The 16,630-nt window shown below is 35.7% G+C and overlaps 1 protein-coding gene across 1 annotated transcript in view; it reads right to left on the minus strand.

Moving 5' to 3' along the window:
* Positions 1 to 1,734: 1,734 nt before the first annotated feature.
* Positions 1,735 to 16,630, minus strand: part of LOC111060126 (ralA-binding protein 1) — a 73,387-nt gene continuing 58,491 nt past the window's right edge. The window contains exons 10-11 of the mRNA XM_039424724.1: positions 8,827 to 9,097; positions 1,735 to 3,583 (exon numbers count right to left, since the gene is read on the minus strand). Coding sequence (XP_039280658.1) covers positions 3,204 to 3,583; positions 8,827 to 9,097 — 651 coding nt within the window. The 3' untranslated portion in view covers positions 1,735 to 3,203. The remainder of the gene's footprint in view (positions 3,584 to 8,826; positions 9,098 to 16,630) is intronic.

Here is a 16,630-nt window from a genome sequence, read left to right on the forward strand (position 1 = left end):
GGATGAGTATCTTCAGTGTTCAATATAATCAATGCTCATTATGCAACATGTACCTTTTAATTTTTGGTAAAACTGAATAATAACTTATTAATTATTATTAATATGAATTGTAGTTTGTTTCTAACTAAGACAAATTGTTATTGTAATATTTTCAAATATTGTACGATTTCTATTGTCTTGATGCTTAATTTTATATAATAATTTCTCTTTTATTTCACAAGTGTTGTATTATTGTTATTGTTTTTTGACGTGCTCATGCAATGTAAAGTTGTTCTGGCAATAAAGAATCTTGAATCTTAAATCTTTATTGATAGAAGCACTTCACTCACATTGGATACTTTTGAACAAATTAATAAAAACTATATTGACTAGTTTAACGTTTTTAAAAAATAAAGGGTACTACAAGATTTTTATATCGCTTTTATTAATTAGGTTTACTGATGTAATATTAACTGTTCATTCTCGTTTAAAATAATCAATTATATTTATTAAGCAAGAAATTATATTTTTCAATAATTTCATAATGAATTTTCATAATTAAGATTATAATTTTCATATGTGAAATTTTCAGCTTCAATATAATCATCAACATTTTATATTTGTTTGCTTTTTAAATGTGAATTGTGTTTAAAAATAAGTTTTCTCAATTTTAAACTTTATAAAATAGAAACTCAGAAAGTGAAAGTGCAAATTTTTAGTGAGAAAACATGAAGAACCCAATATAAACCTATAAACTTGAGTGTTGATATGAAATGACATTGGGTAATAGGGCGAGGCAGAACATCCAAAAGGATATCTCTGCCGATAAAAGCCATATGAATAAATAAATAATTAAGATGACATATTTTGTTAGCCGCCATTTTGTCACACCGTTGAGGGGGAGGAGACTGTCTAGCTAGGCCAATGGCAGGCGTTCATGCCCTCGACCAATAGCATGCAGTACTCGCCTACTAGTATAAATTCTGCTGCTCTTGTATTTAGTTTTAGTTTATCAGAGATTGACAATGGTGTAATAACCGAAACCGGTCTTTCTAATTATCAATAAATCAGTGGTTTTTTGACAATTTCTTAGTCTTTTTCATTCAAAATTAATTATCAATTCTACGTTGTTGAATGACGATATGGCAACAGAGCAAATCGAGACAGAGATAGTGCTATCCGCTTTGTTGAATGATAGACAAGGAAAGCAATACCATTGCTAAACAAACACTGCCATTATAAAATGGGCCTCACTATAAGCACCAAGCTACCAATTGAGATCAATGGTCTTTGGGTACCAACAGTGCCCAACCCGAAAATCCTCGGCGTCACATTAGATCCACTTCTAACGTTCAATGCGCATGCGCAGCAAGTCGACGGAAAGCTGGATACAAGGAGCAACGTGCTACGGTGCATTTGGGCTGCATCCATCAATAGCACAGGGTACAAGGAGGGGATCAAGTCCATACACAAAAAGACGGTCGACGAGAGCATCAGCAGACTGCCGGTTTCACAAAAGCCGGTTAAATTTTAACCATGATTAATTCCAAGAGAACCAATCAGTCTTTTCAAAAACGCCTTCTCGTGGAGTTAATTACGGTTTACGGTAACCGTCCACTGGAACCGTATTCAACCGATCCGTTCGGCCGTTGGAGCGGACGAATCTGCCGGCCATCAACTCGGCCGAATACGGTCGTCCATTGGAACCGTTTTCGTCAGTCCAAGTCAGTAGTTATGCTACTTGAAAGTACCTACTAATTATCAATTATTTATTTATCACATTTCACAATCACAATATCAATATATTATAACACAATTATTTCTACTTTCTAATTCCACATCAGTAGAATTTTCTACATTTTCCACTTGAATTCAGTTTTTTCCTTAGTTTTTTGTTGTTAGAAACAAAATAGATTAACTCATGATTTCCCTAACACATTAAAATAACTTTTTAAATTCATCGATATTTATTCATTCATTCACTCATATCATTCATCATACAAAAATAATAACTTAAAATTATATTGCTTGATGACTTTGGAGGGTTATTTGAGGATGAACGCTAGGACACAATTATAAAGTATGATGATGTGTTGAATTTTCAGCCATCATTAAAATAGAATGCTTGTAAAACATCTTTATGACACAGAACAACTTCAAAAAACAAGAATGTGGAACAATTTTAGGTTAGGAACACTAGTTGTCTCAGCTCTATTCCTTTCTTTGTTGGGGGATCGTTCGGACGAGTTCGGTAGTTTTCGGCCAATGCTAGTTCTGACGAAAATGGCTCTAGTAGACGGCCCACCTAAAATTCAACCGGCTTTTGTGCAGCCGGTCCATAATCCTGTGTTTGGGGGTATCCACCACAAATAAATGCTGATGAGAAAAGCCTGCCCAGAAGGACCCGCACCATCATTGCTCAACTGAGATCGGGCTACTCTGTGATTGTGAACAGTTACATGTCCAGAATCACTGATGGTGTGCATGATTCATGTCCCGACCCCACAGCACAGAGCATCTTTTCAGCTGCCCCTCGAAGCCGACACTACTGACAGCCGCCAGCCCCTGTGGAGTGGCCCGCTTCCTGGGCCTTGAGTGGAACAACGGGGTTCCCCAAGCTGCTACAACACGAATAACACAAATTTTGACGAAACAATAGCGTAAGTAGATATCCCATGCTATAGGGCATTTATGTCACAACTTTTACTGTTATCTCAAGCCGATTACTATAGATTATTGAAGATTTTTACTGTTTTGGCCAGGTAAAGCTGCGTACACATATTCGCGCTTCCAACCCGCACCGAGCACGCTCCTCCCTCGTACCACCATCGAACCACAGTCGCTCCGCCCACGCACCCATCATGAACGTTACGGAAGATGTTAGATCTTCTCGCGTTCCCCGATCGAACCACTCTTGCTCGCCGGTCGATCATCAATCGCTCTGCTGGAGTGACGTTCGGTTGCGGAGCAGAGCGAAAGTCTGTACGCACCTTTAGAGTGTATGAACGGCACAATATGAGAGACTACCAGCATCACAACCTTTTGGGGAAAGAAAAACGTGGAATATCGGCTTGAGATAACAGTAAAAGTTGCGACACAAACGCCCTATACCATGGGATATCTACTGAAGCTATTGTTTCTCTATGACAATAGTAAGTAGCAAGTAGTTCTTAGTATGACGTCATAAATCCAATTTGAATTCCATTTGTATCAACCTTTCATGCTCAACTAGAAGAGATCTGCAACAGTTTCATCTGTATCTTGAGGTTGATACAGTTGGCCTGTTCCTCGATGATAGTCTGTGTCAGGTTTTTCTTCTGCAACTGCAGCACCTGCGTTTCGGCGAGCACCTGTTTCAAAATGGCGCCGTCCTCAGGCGCCGGGTTCTCGGTGCAGATGGCGGCCGCATCTTTCGAGCAGTTCTCCATGAGGAAATGGCAGTAGGCAGGGTTGCCACCGTAGGCGAGCACCTCACTGCGGAGGTTGGCCACCTTGGCTCGTTCGTTGGCGATCTGCGACTGCAGCTGGTTGACTAGTATTAGCAGTTCCTCCGTCTCCAGGCAGAGCGCCAGCTCATCCACTGAAGACGAGGATGTTTGGTCGGCTGGGAGAACATGAAACAAATAAATGAAAGCCTTATTGCAGTAGCAGAAGCGAACATTGAATGCATTACAAAGTCAAAATACCTAATGAAAACTGCAAAAGTATACACAGAACAGAATATACAGAGTGTTCTGAAATAGCTATTTATGTATTAAGAGCGTCTTCGCTCTTGCCATCTAAATACTTAGAAAAAGCTATATACCTACAGATATTAAACTTTCTCAAAAGAACTGAAAAGATCCACCAATATCAACATGGATTCAGGGACGATAAATCAACTGATACAGCTATAGCAAATTTCATCCACTTAATTACAGAGAGCTGGGAGCAAAAAAACAGGGTCTCGGCGGTTTTCCTGGATCTCCGGAAGGCATTTGACTCCTTGGACTGGACGATTCTGCTGTCAGAAATAGAATATATAGGGATACGAGGACAGGCAAAGAAATGGCTGGAAAACTACTTAACAAATAGGTACCAAATTGTGGAGCTCAAATATAAGAAATGTGGGAGAAAAATGACTGCTAGGTCTCTGCCCCAGTCTATGAGAAACGGAGTGCCACAGGGATCTGTGCTGGGGCCCTTACTCTTCCTCATTTATATTAATAGCTTGCCTAAAAAACTCCCAAGAGCTTCAGAATGCATACTTTTTGCTGATGACACTACATTAATAATAAATGGAAAAAACCCAGGAGGAACTACAGTCACTTTATAACACAACAATAGCCTCAACAAAAAAATCCTTGTTAGAATTAAAATTAAATATAAACAGTTCAAAAAGTACCATAGTAAACTTTCAAACACAGGCAAGGACCATCATGAATGCTGGGAGCCAGTTGAATACTGAGGAGGAGATTTCGGGTTCAGCAAGATTCCTGGGCATAATATTAGATAGAAACTTGACATGGCAGGAGCACATTGAATCACTTTGTAGCAAATTATTCACATCACTCTATGGGATAAGAAGAATAAGGAGTATAGCAGATAAAAGCACTGCAATGATGGCCTATTATTCATTATTCGCTTCACACATCAGTTTTGGCATAATAGCCTGGGGAAGCGCACCGCACACATACATAGAACAAATACTGATATTACAAAAGAAATCAATAAGGATTATGAACTGTTTGCCATATGACGCTCACTGCTGGCCTTATTTCAGGAGGTACAGAATCTTTACAGTAGTATCCCTCTATATCTACAAGACAATTCTATATATAAAAAAGTATGTAACGGTTGTCACGTGGTATTTTAGCACCACAGAATATTTGAAGTGAACCAGTGAATTTTAATAGAATTATAAAATGGAAAATAAAGATAACCTAGTCAAATGACCACTCAAATAAAATTGAATATTGTTAGCGATAAAGAATAATCGTATTATCTAAAATGATAAGGAAGAACATGCATAACTGTGATTCAACAACTAATGAGAATCCATTGGCAGAATTAAAAATTATAAAGCGGCTTATTTATTATTGGCAGATTATAAAAAAATAAAAGTTTGCATGTACATTGACGTTAGAATTATTTGTTTACACTTTTAAATGAATCAATCGATCTAGAATAAATCGATAGTTATTTGAATCAATACCTAGCGAATCAGCTGATTGTTCGATCAACCAGTATAGGTTGAATTATAAAAATGTACTCACAAAAGATGTATTATATATATACTAAGGAAGGTTGATGTATAGAAATACGGACAACTATTATTTCTGTATAAATATTTATTATAATCTAAAAAGCACGAAAATCAAGAGTATACAAAACTCATATAAGAAACTAAATACATATTGTAACATGTTAACATCGTATATCGCGATTTATTTATGAATATAGTTAAGATAATCACTCCATATATTTATATAAAAAACTTTTTATTTATTCTTTCTATTATAAAGTTGAAGAAGCCCTGATTCTGAAGCAACCAATTGTATTGAGTTTGTTAAATTAAAAGCCAATCAGAGAGAAGCTTACAAATTGTTCAAGGAAGAGATAAAATTTTTCTGAAAACCACCTTCTTCTGGCTTGTGATCTTGACCTGAGAGGATGCACATAGAGTTTAGGGTTCGTTCTTCCTTTAAATTTTAAAATTATCAAGCCAACCCCTTTTTAAATGTGAAAATATTTGTAATTAATGTTAAATTATCTGTGAACTCAGTGTTGTTGAAGAGTTCGTAATTTGTAATCAATTCCCATGAATATATCTTTAATTCGGAGAGAAATCTATAAGAAATCTGGACCACGCGCTAGCCCAGCAGAGACGAAAGGGACCTGCCTAATTAATTATTGGAAATAATTAATTCAATCCACGAGACCGTCAAGAACGTCATAATGTGAGTGAAAAAATCAAACGAGCTCGTTTAAGGCCTTTCTACGCATAGTTGGGGGAATTAATCAAAGCGCTATTCAAATTAACTTAAATCCAATAAAAATTCGCAATGTGTTGAGTGCTATCACATAGTTTATAAGAACATTTTACGAATTTATTTGATATATGTAGGAAGCTTACTTCCGTGCACGGCACGAACTCATTAAAAGCCCTGAGATCTCATGTTTGAATATTAATTTGTTAATTATTATTTTTGCTAATTGATCAAAGCAAGTTATATCAAATCTATAGACTAAACAAGTTTTAAATGGTAGAATTATGAATTGACTTGAAGTCCATATATCAGTATTAAATACCAATTTATAAATTTTAAAACTCACTATTGTGAATGCTATCAAACTTTGTGATAATTATTCAGATTTTAGAAAAGAATTTATTTAAGGAAAATTATAGATATAGAAAATTTTATATACACTGTTTTATGGGAATATATTTTGTGTTTTATGTCAGCATACAAAGTCATAGAATTTTTTATTATATCCTAATTCATCTCGTGATATACAGTTTGAGCTGTTTTGGTACCAATAAATATTCAGCAGCATATAAAATTATTGAATCAATTAATATCGATCTTATTAATAGCACTCAATACTTATCATCCTTTGATGATAGTCACATTAGTCTGCCAGGAAAAATATATTGATAATTATATTAATAAGGTTCCAGTTATATCATATAAGGATCCAGAGAGCTTCAAGAACTGGCGTTGTAAGTTCTAAGGAATTTCAGAAGGATAAATTGGTGAATACCTGTATTCATGACAAGCGTTTTAGGGATCAACTAAAAAAAAAAACTATAGTTGGTCTTTATTATTCTCTATTGTGTACATGGTTACTGATAGTCAGTCATCAATTGTTCTTTTGATTTTATCACTGGCATTCTTCAAGAACTTCATAGAAGCAGCGGTAAGAATTAATAATCACCGGTCATTGAACCTTATGGTGATTGGTTGTGTTTGGAAAATTCATGTATCTACCACTGAGCTAGAGCTGAGGTTTGAACCCAGCAATTTTGCGAGCCGGACGGCCTTAATTATTTGTGAATTTATTCGCAAATTAGGGACTTTAACAACTGCTCTCGTAAATATCAAAAACACAACTTTACACAATGTCACCCATCTAGTGGGACAAAAATCTACATCTTTACACAATGGCTTCATAACGTGGGACTCTATCATAAGAGATAACCCCCCAGGAAGCACCATTTTACACGGTTAGGCCATGTAGACACAATATACATGAACACAATACAAGAGGAAAAAACGATTTCGACCTCCCATACAGTACACTGCTGAAAACACAGAGACAGCCACATACACAGGGTTTCCGCTTTCATAATTGCCTGCCACACGATATAAAAAGTATAAAAGAGCCTAAACCATTTAAGCAAGCTCTAAAAAAATACTTTTTAGACAATCCACTCTATTCACTGAAGGAATTTCCAGTGAAGAGTTCAAAAGTAGCGACTTTCATTCGCTTCCTCGACGTTCCCCTCATCCTTGTGATGTAGGTGGTGAAATAAAAATGATATGGAAATGAAATGCGCGACTTTATCGCTCGCGCAAAACAGTTATCACGCGACGCGAAGCGGAGCGTGATAATTTTGCAAGCATTTCGCGCGAATTACATACAAAATTTTATCTACAACTGCTCAAACCTGTTAAATTACTTATATCGGCGGAGTTACAATTACCGACTTTTTAGGTTAAGATCTGACCTTTTGGCGAGCTGCTTACCATCAGTTGATTAGCGAGCGTAAAGAAACTCTTCTGCGCATGCGCGAATTCGCGAAAAAGTAGATTCCCCTCAGAAATAAGCTGTTTTACGAGGAGAATTGAGGATGTATATTCTTTTTTTACGCGCAGTTCTAGAAAAAAAAATTATAGCCTAGCAGGTAACCCGTGCTCTGCAAGGGTGTGATTAAAAACTTGACAAACTGAAAACTTGACCTAATGAAATCTTGAAAATAGGCCTATAACCATCCTTGAAGAATTAAGAATCTATATGCAAAATCTCAAGTTAATCACTTGAGTAGTACAGACGTGATGATGCGTCATTCGTGAATTTCCAATCCCCTACTTTCTTTGAGACCTATATGAGTCAATTTGTAATCTAGTCTTGATATGCCAATGCTCTTCAGTGTTATCTTATGCTGTTTCATGTTATCTGATGTTTGTTTTATGTTATCTTATACAGGATGACACAGAAAAACGGGAACTTTCAAAAACGCCATAAAACACTAGTGGGAAGGGAAAAATGATTTTATTCATACTAATGTAAAGTTCAAGACTTGCCTTTTGAGAATTATTAATAACAACTATCACTTTTTGACAATTACTTCTTTAAGATGGCTTCCTCCTGCAAGAATACACAATCTTGAAATCTGTGTTGACGATTCCTCATTGATCGCTGCAACATCTGCGTTTCCTGATCCCATGATCTGTCCACCGGCGATTTTCTGTTTGTGGAGCTATCTCAAATCAAATGTTTTCACAACTTGACCAATAACTGTGATTGAATCATAACAGACAATTCAGAATGAAATTAAAAATATCCCAGCTGAAATGTTGCAGCAATCGCTCAGGAATCTCAACACAGATTTAAAGAGTGTATTCGTGCAGGAGGAAGCCATCTTGAAGAAGTAATTGTCAAAAAGTAAAAGATGTTATTAATAATTCTCAAATGAAAAGTCTTGAACTTTACATTAGTTTGAATAAAATCATTTTTGCCCTTCCCACTAATGTTTTATGGAGTTTTTAAAAGTTCCCGTTATTCTGTGCCATCCTGTATAATTGATTGTTGATTCTTTCCTTTATTATATTATAGATTTTCTGTATAATAGAATTTACTCACTGGACGAGTCCTTGTTGAGAACAACAGTGTTGCCATCGTGAGACTGAGCGGCGTCTGTGCTCTCAATGATGGCTTCGACCACATGCTTAGTGGGGGTGGTGGTGGCGGACGGCGGGGTGGGAAGAGGGTTGGCAGCAGGCTCGCCAACTGTGGCCGCAGGCGACGGCAACTCTTCAGTTGGCAGCACTGCATCAGTCTCGTCGCACACTCGACTCTGACTCTGAGCCTGACTCGACTCATGACTTCCTTTCTCCAGTATGCGCAGTTTTCGCTGGTAGAAACAGAAACACAATTAGAGAATAATTCAACAGAATTTAAATAGAATGGAATCTTATTATATTAATTAAGCGAGAATTTCTGTATATCTGTTTATATTTTTATATCTAGTTATTTATGTTCAACGGATCTCGAAAACGGCTCTAACGATTTCCACGAAATTTGGAACATAGTTGACCGAGCGAAGTGAGGTCTAAGATTCAAGTCGACGGTTTGGCATTTCTCTTAATGTCTAAATGTTTATATGTTGCGCATTTACGGCGAAACGCGGTAATAGATTTTCATGAAATTTGACAGGTATGTTCCTTTTTTAATTGCGCGTCGACGTATATACAAGGTTTTTGGAAATTTTGCATTTCAAGGATAATATAAAAGGAAAAAGGAGCCTCCTTCATACGCCAATATTGGAGTAAAAATCAGACTATAGAATTATTCATCATAAATCAGCTGACAAGTGATTACACAGATGTGTGGAGAAGCCAGTCTATTGCTGTATTTCCATAAGGTCTATAGTTTCAATCAGGTACTTGTGGATGAGAATACTGCGTGAGGTCTACTGTTCACAGAACTACTAGTAGGTTTATGATATAAAAATTCGATTGTACTAGTTTCATCCCTGGGAAAACTCGCTGAACGACATTAAAAGGATAATTCATCCTTGGCTGAAACAGCTGAAACTTTCGTCGTCTGTGGATAGTAAAATGTGAGCGAGTGATTCTGTGGAAAATCAAAATACCGCATCCCTGAAATTCATAAGCTGACAGCAGTAAAATATAAACACGATCATTTTAGAGAATTGTGTTCTGTTTATCAATAAATAAAAATAACGAGCGAAACTCGGTGCCCGGTATTGTAATCTATATAATAAGAGAGAGAGTAGGGTTGTGTTTGTTCGGATGAAAACATGTCAACTTGTGGATTGCATACTGGGGAGACGGGAAAGATTTAGATCTCCAAATTTTGCACGTGGATTCTAAAAATATCAATCTCGTGCACCTCGACGTCCAAATTTCAATTTTCCTTCTAGATTTTTCAGAATTGATGTTCAAATTTCATTCATGGGACATGAGTACATACATTGATATATGTAAATATAGAACTATAATCTAGAGAGACTACCTCTTTGAAACAGATGTTAAAATTGGCAACTAAATAATAACCAGACCAATTTTGTCAGGTTGGCATTAAGTTGAGGAAGGTTTCTAAACAAGATTTGAGTTGTGTCACATTATGTTAGTACCAAGTTGAAGAATTTATCCATACTATAATAAAGGAAAGAACTGGCTTATACACGTACGGGATGGGAAAATTATGTTTGACGCATCATCACGTCTTTACTACTGGACTGATTAACTTGAAATTTCGCATATAGATTCTTAATTAGCCGAGGATGGTTCTAGGCCTACTTCAAACTTTTCAACATTCCACTAGGTTAAGTTTTCAGTTTGTCATGTTTTAAAATAAACCCTTGCGGATCACGGGTTAGTTGATAATCTATTATATTATAATAAACGGAAGAATCGGCTTATACACGTACTGGATGGGAAATACACGAATTACGCATCATCACGTCTGAACTACTCAACTGATTAACTTGAATTTTGTATATTTTATTATTTCAAAATTTATTTATTTCCATCTTCATACAAGATGCACGATACATTATAATAAAAATTAACGATTCTAATACACAGCATGAACCATTTAATGAAAATGAAAATTTCCACCAGCAAAAGTAAAACTTGCTCGCTGGTGGGAGTCCATCCTTAAACTAAAATTAATACTTATTGAATACTAGGAAAAATAAAAAGGAAAAGGAAAAAAATAAGTTCAGGAAAACCTAGAAATACCATATTCAATGCAGAAAGAAAAGAGAATACTCATTAGAAATATAAAAAAAACAACAGTTGCTACGAAATATCTTTGACCAGAGTAATTCATCAAAAATCAGATTAAAACTATATTCATACATAATATAATATCATATGATAAATTGCGACACAATAAAAAACAATAGAAATACGAGAATATTGTAATCTGCTATGGTTATCTTATTCACTTAAGGTATTGACAGGAACCCTAATTTTTGGAAAAAATTATCACATATCCATTTATTGAATATTTTACTATTTTGACAATGAGCTAGGAATTCTTCAGGTACCATGTTGATTAACTTGGAGCTAACTTAAATAAGCTGTCTCCGAACTATACTCAGGTTGCTGTGATATACTTTGTATTTTCTCACTATGTTAAGTCTGAATGAATAAGATGGCCTGTCAGATTCCTCAAATTGCTGCCTATAGTTATTAATGTATTTTATCAGCATTTTTACATATAATTGGCTCAGAGTCATGACATCAAAATCTCTGAATACCTGCTGTGTAGGATAGTCTCTGGGTTTGCGGAGTATGGTTTTAATTATACCTTTTTGTGTTATAAATGGAATATTTAAGTGAGAATCATATGTGCCTCCCCATACTGTGATTCCATATCTTAGTATTGATTCAACTAAAGCAAAGTAAACAACTTTTATTTGCTTTCTGTCCAGTATTTTATTAATTTTATAGAATTTATAATTTATGAATTTTAATTTTTCAATGATGAACTTTATGTGATGATCCCATCTTAGGCACTCATCAACAATAACACCTAAATATCTAATAAAATTCACATTCTCAAAGACAGGACAGTTGCAGTCAGAACTAGCGGTTGCGATTTGTTTCCCTGAAGCAAATTGATCACATTGAGTATGTAGTTTCAATTCCAAAGGCATGAGTGGCATATAGTTCTTAATTCAACAAGGATGGATATTGGTCTTTTAAATTCTATGAGATTTCAGTACAAGTTTTCAAGTCAAGTTGGCTGAGACACGTTGAGAGGATGATTACAACTCAAGAGTTGTAAAAAAAGGTCTCCAAACCAGGAGGGAGAAGGCTGAGAGGACGTCCGAGAAAGCGTTGGCTGGAGGATGTGAAGGACGAAATTAGGAAGCTGGGTGACAGGGTATGGAGACGTGAGGCTGCCGATAGAGACGAATGGAGAGGCTTTTTGAAGGAGGTCAAGGCTCTGAATGAGTTGTAGCGCCAAGCAGTAAGTATGTTTGCAATTAAATTCTTGATTGGTGGCATGAATGTAAATAAATAAATAAATAATTTATTGTCAAAAACATGAAAAGATATGATAAAGGTATGTACATATATGCCGAACCAAGACCTACAAGACATACATACCATAACATTGACATCCAGTTTAAACAAAATGGCGGATTCTGTGAATAGATCTACAAGGCATTGTTACTGCACAATAGCACTTGTAAAGCGAGAGAAGATGATTTTTTAAACGTTCATTATTTTATTATGTTCAGGCCGATTGTTCCAAAATACGGAACATTATAAAAATTACAATTTTCATATTTTACAATAATGGAAAATGAAATTGCATCTTAAAATTGGTACATTTTCCAGATTGTAAATCAAACCGCAAAGTCTTACTAACTTGAATATAATTTTTTTTTAAATTTCCAAACAACGTCGTTCTTAAGAAAAAGTGGATAACATCTATTCGATTGGAAAATTTATTAAAGTGTAATTTTGTGTTTGTTCAACAATATTTTTAGTGAATCAATATAAAAGTTACATGTTTGAACATTGTACACCAGGTATATAACTTCAGTTATTAACATTAGACAATTTATTGATCATCACAATTGAATTTATTCGCTAGAATTAAAAATAAAAGACTGCGTTAATAATCAAGATGTAAATTCAGGTTTTTTTGAAAGTGAACAATCAACGATTGTTTAAAGAGAGTAAGAAAGTGAGGTTAACTATCTTCCCGAAATTTAATCATGTTCTGATCATCACAATAGAATTCATTCGCTAAAATTAAAAATAAAAGACTGCGTTAATAATCAAGATGTAAATTCAGGTTTTTTGAAAGTGAACAATCAACGATTGTTTAAAGAGAGTAAGAAAGTGAGGTTAACTATCTTCCCGAAATTTAATCATGTTCATTATAATCTTAATTTGAACTTCAACGTTCTATTTGTCATTAGGTCAGTATAATAATGCAGTATACTACTCATAATTGTCATATATTATGATAATAAACATACTTTATTTACTCATATCACAAAGTAAACAATAATAGCAGACATCTCAACTGTCAAACATTTCGCCCATGTTAGCGGCCATTTTGTTCAAATGTTATGATCTGTATGTCATCATCTTTACCCTTCACAATCACAGTGGTATAATCTGGCTCTGACCTCATTGTGTATGCAGATGATACCACAGTGATTGTGAAGGGTAAAGATGATGATGAAGTCCAGCGGAAATCAATGCAGGCCCTTAACCAGCTTAGCCATTGGTTCAGCTCTAATCTTCTAAAATTAAACTTGAAGAAAACCGATCATCTCAAATTTTCTACTGGGGGCTCTGGAAGTAATACTCTGCTACAGGAGAGATGATTAAATTTCTCGGTGTTGACCTGCAGAGAAATATTAAGTGGGATAGCCACGTAAATTCCGTGCTATTTTTGCCTTGAAAACAATAGTCCGAGTGGCAAATAGAAAAATCTGGTGTGGTACACGCACACAACTTTCCTTGCTCATTGAACTGTAAGCCTCATTCTTAGATGAGAATAATTTATGGGAATAATATAATGACGATTGGCGGCAAAACATTTGCAACTACGATCAGACTACTTTATATGTGTATATATAATTGTTTTCAGAGTACTTTTTCCTTTGTATAAATTGTGAAATTCGATGATTTTTTTCAAAAGTCGTCAAAACAGCTGTTCTACAGATGAAATATCTCGACTATGACTGTGTTCTTTTTATAAACTGCTCTACCTACCTACCTCATGCACGAGAAGGAGGTTACAAAGTCCATTTCTCAAGGATGGGGTTGACCCCCATAAGTTTCCCAGGAAAAAGACTCATGCCAGTTGATAGAGCTGATAAATAACTAGGGGATGAATTTGAAAAAAATCGGTCAAGTTATTTTTGAGAAAATCGTGAAAAACATGGTTTTTTAGTAATTATCCGCCATTTTTCTCAAGAATATTACGGAGCTCCTGCAATTTTCCCAGAAATGAGACTCGTGTCAGTTGATAGGGCTTATAAATAGCTATCCATGGTATAAATTTGAAGAAAATCGTTAGAGCCATTTTCGAGAAAACCGTGAAAACGTGGTTTTTTAGTAATTATCCGCCATTTTTCTCAAGAATTTTACGGAGCTCCTGAAATTTTCCCAGAAATGAGACTCATTTCAGTTGATAGGGCTTATGAATAGCTATCCATGATATAAATTTGAAGAAAATCGTTAGAGCCGTTTTCGAGAAAACCGTGAAAAACATGGTTTTTTAGTAATTATCCGCCATTTTTTCCGCCATTTTGAATTCAATTTTATTGAATTTCTTATTGTCAGATCCTCATGGTATAAGGACCTTAAGTTTAAAATTTCAAGTCAATCGGTTAATTAGGAATGGAGTTATCGTGTTCACAGACATACACACACACACACAGACCAACACCCAAAAATCATGTTTTTGGACTCAGGGGACCTTGAAACGTATAGAAAACTTGAAATTAGGGTACCTTAATTTTACTTGGAAAGCAATACTTTCCTTATCTATGGTAATAGGGCAAGGAAAGTAAAAACAGCACTAACTGTCTATCATGGATATTTTATGTCTCACATCAGATACAGTATCTTATTCTGGGGTAGCAGTCAAACAAACCTCCAGAATATGTTTCGAAAGCAAGAGAAAGCAATCAGAGGGAGCCGAATCTAGGAGTTCGGGAGTTCGTAAATTCATGGAGGATAACATTTCACACAGATACCCACAAGACATAAAATGTTTACCCTCCAGTACCCCACTCATAGACTTTCGCTCTTGGAGGGGGGACCACATTATGCTCGGCTCAGAATATTTTCAACTGTTTGATGGACGAACTAAAGAGTGTTGACAGTATTGAGTGTCGCCACACCTTTTTGTTTTCAAAGTCTTGAGAATTTTCTTTTTTCGAAGTGGAAACGATGGGGTTTTCAGGCCCAGCTTTTCCGAAAGAAGAAGATTGGACCTAGTATCAAGACTATATAGAATAAATTTCAGTTTTTTTTTTCAAAATCTTTCTTATACCTAGGTCCAAAACTTTTCAACACCATCCCACATGCTGGTAGAACTTTGAAAGAATTTTTATCCATAGTAAATGACTGGCTATTTCAGAACCAAGAAATACATAATTTTTTGCAATTCTCTCCTGAGAACCCATCACATAACTAAGCTACAATAAAACTTATGTATGCTTCGGTCAATTTCTAAATTTCTTGATTTTTCATTCAGTTATTTACATTTTTCACCTTAGTTCATACTTAATCAATATAGGAGTATTATTTCATTATCAAACTTAATAATACTTTTGTTTTGTTTTTCTAAATTATGTTTTATCATTATTTACTCATTAAAATACACTTGTAGCGCAATGGCCGTATAATACTTTGCTTAAGTTATTAAAATAGTAACTATATAGTATATAATTTATGTAACTAAGATTCATGACACTGGCAGCGCCTATGCACAATTGCTGCCAGTTTAATTCTAAGATAGAGATTCTTTATTGTAAAAATTTTGCTATGCAAAAGGAGAATAATTTTCATTTTCATTTTCATATTGGTAAATCTTATGCACATCTAAAAGATAAACTGACTGAATGCTGCCCGTATTCATTAAGAGAATGCTATGAGATCTTCTCATTGAAATCCTAGAGATCAGAAAATCATTCAGACGATTTTGTAAAATGAAAAACTTTCCCTCAATGGAGGGAAACCATACATTTGACATGTCGTACACCGTTTGAGCTGTGCTCATCAAATGAGGTTTAATACGATGAAATAATAATAATGATAATACCTGTCTTGTAGGTCTTGGCCGAACCCAACCTCGAGCAGCGCAGCGAACCGCACAATCCGACGTAAATCGCCGCTGCGCTGTTCGAGGTTCGGTTCGGCAATGAATGAATGGCACTATTCACCTTTGCAAAGCGAGAGAGAGATAGTGCTATCTGTTTTGTTGTAAGATGACAGCAACAGTATTGTCAATCCTACACTGCCATTATAACGTGGACCTCACTATATTAGAATGCTGAACTTTCTTACAAGATGTCGGATTTTTGTGCCAGGGTACTAGCCGAGTTTCCATTCTGTATGATTGTATTCTGTGACCTCACTATATTCACCTTGAGCTGAGTGATCATGCGCTGTACTTCCCAGAGCAACTCCTCGCGCTGCTTGGTGACGAATCCGGCATTCATCTCGCTGTGCACCTGACCCAACAGCGACTCCTGTTTCTTCAGCTCTTCGGCGATCGCCTCGGCAGACTCCGGCAAACCTGGACTGCCTGACGTTAACGGCCCGATGTACCTGCACACCATACATCAATCTCATTCAAGTTTATCAACCATAACATACAAAATGCAATGCAAATAGAAGTGCATAAAATGTATAGAGTAGTAATAATCAAT

This window comes from Nilaparvata lugens, chromosome 3 (assembly GCF_014356525.2).
Source record: "Nilaparvata lugens isolate BPH chromosome 3, ASM1435652v1, whole genome shotgun sequence".
In the NCBI taxonomy this organism is placed as follows: Eukaryota; Metazoa; Arthropoda; class Insecta; order Hemiptera; family Delphacidae; genus Nilaparvata; species Nilaparvata lugens.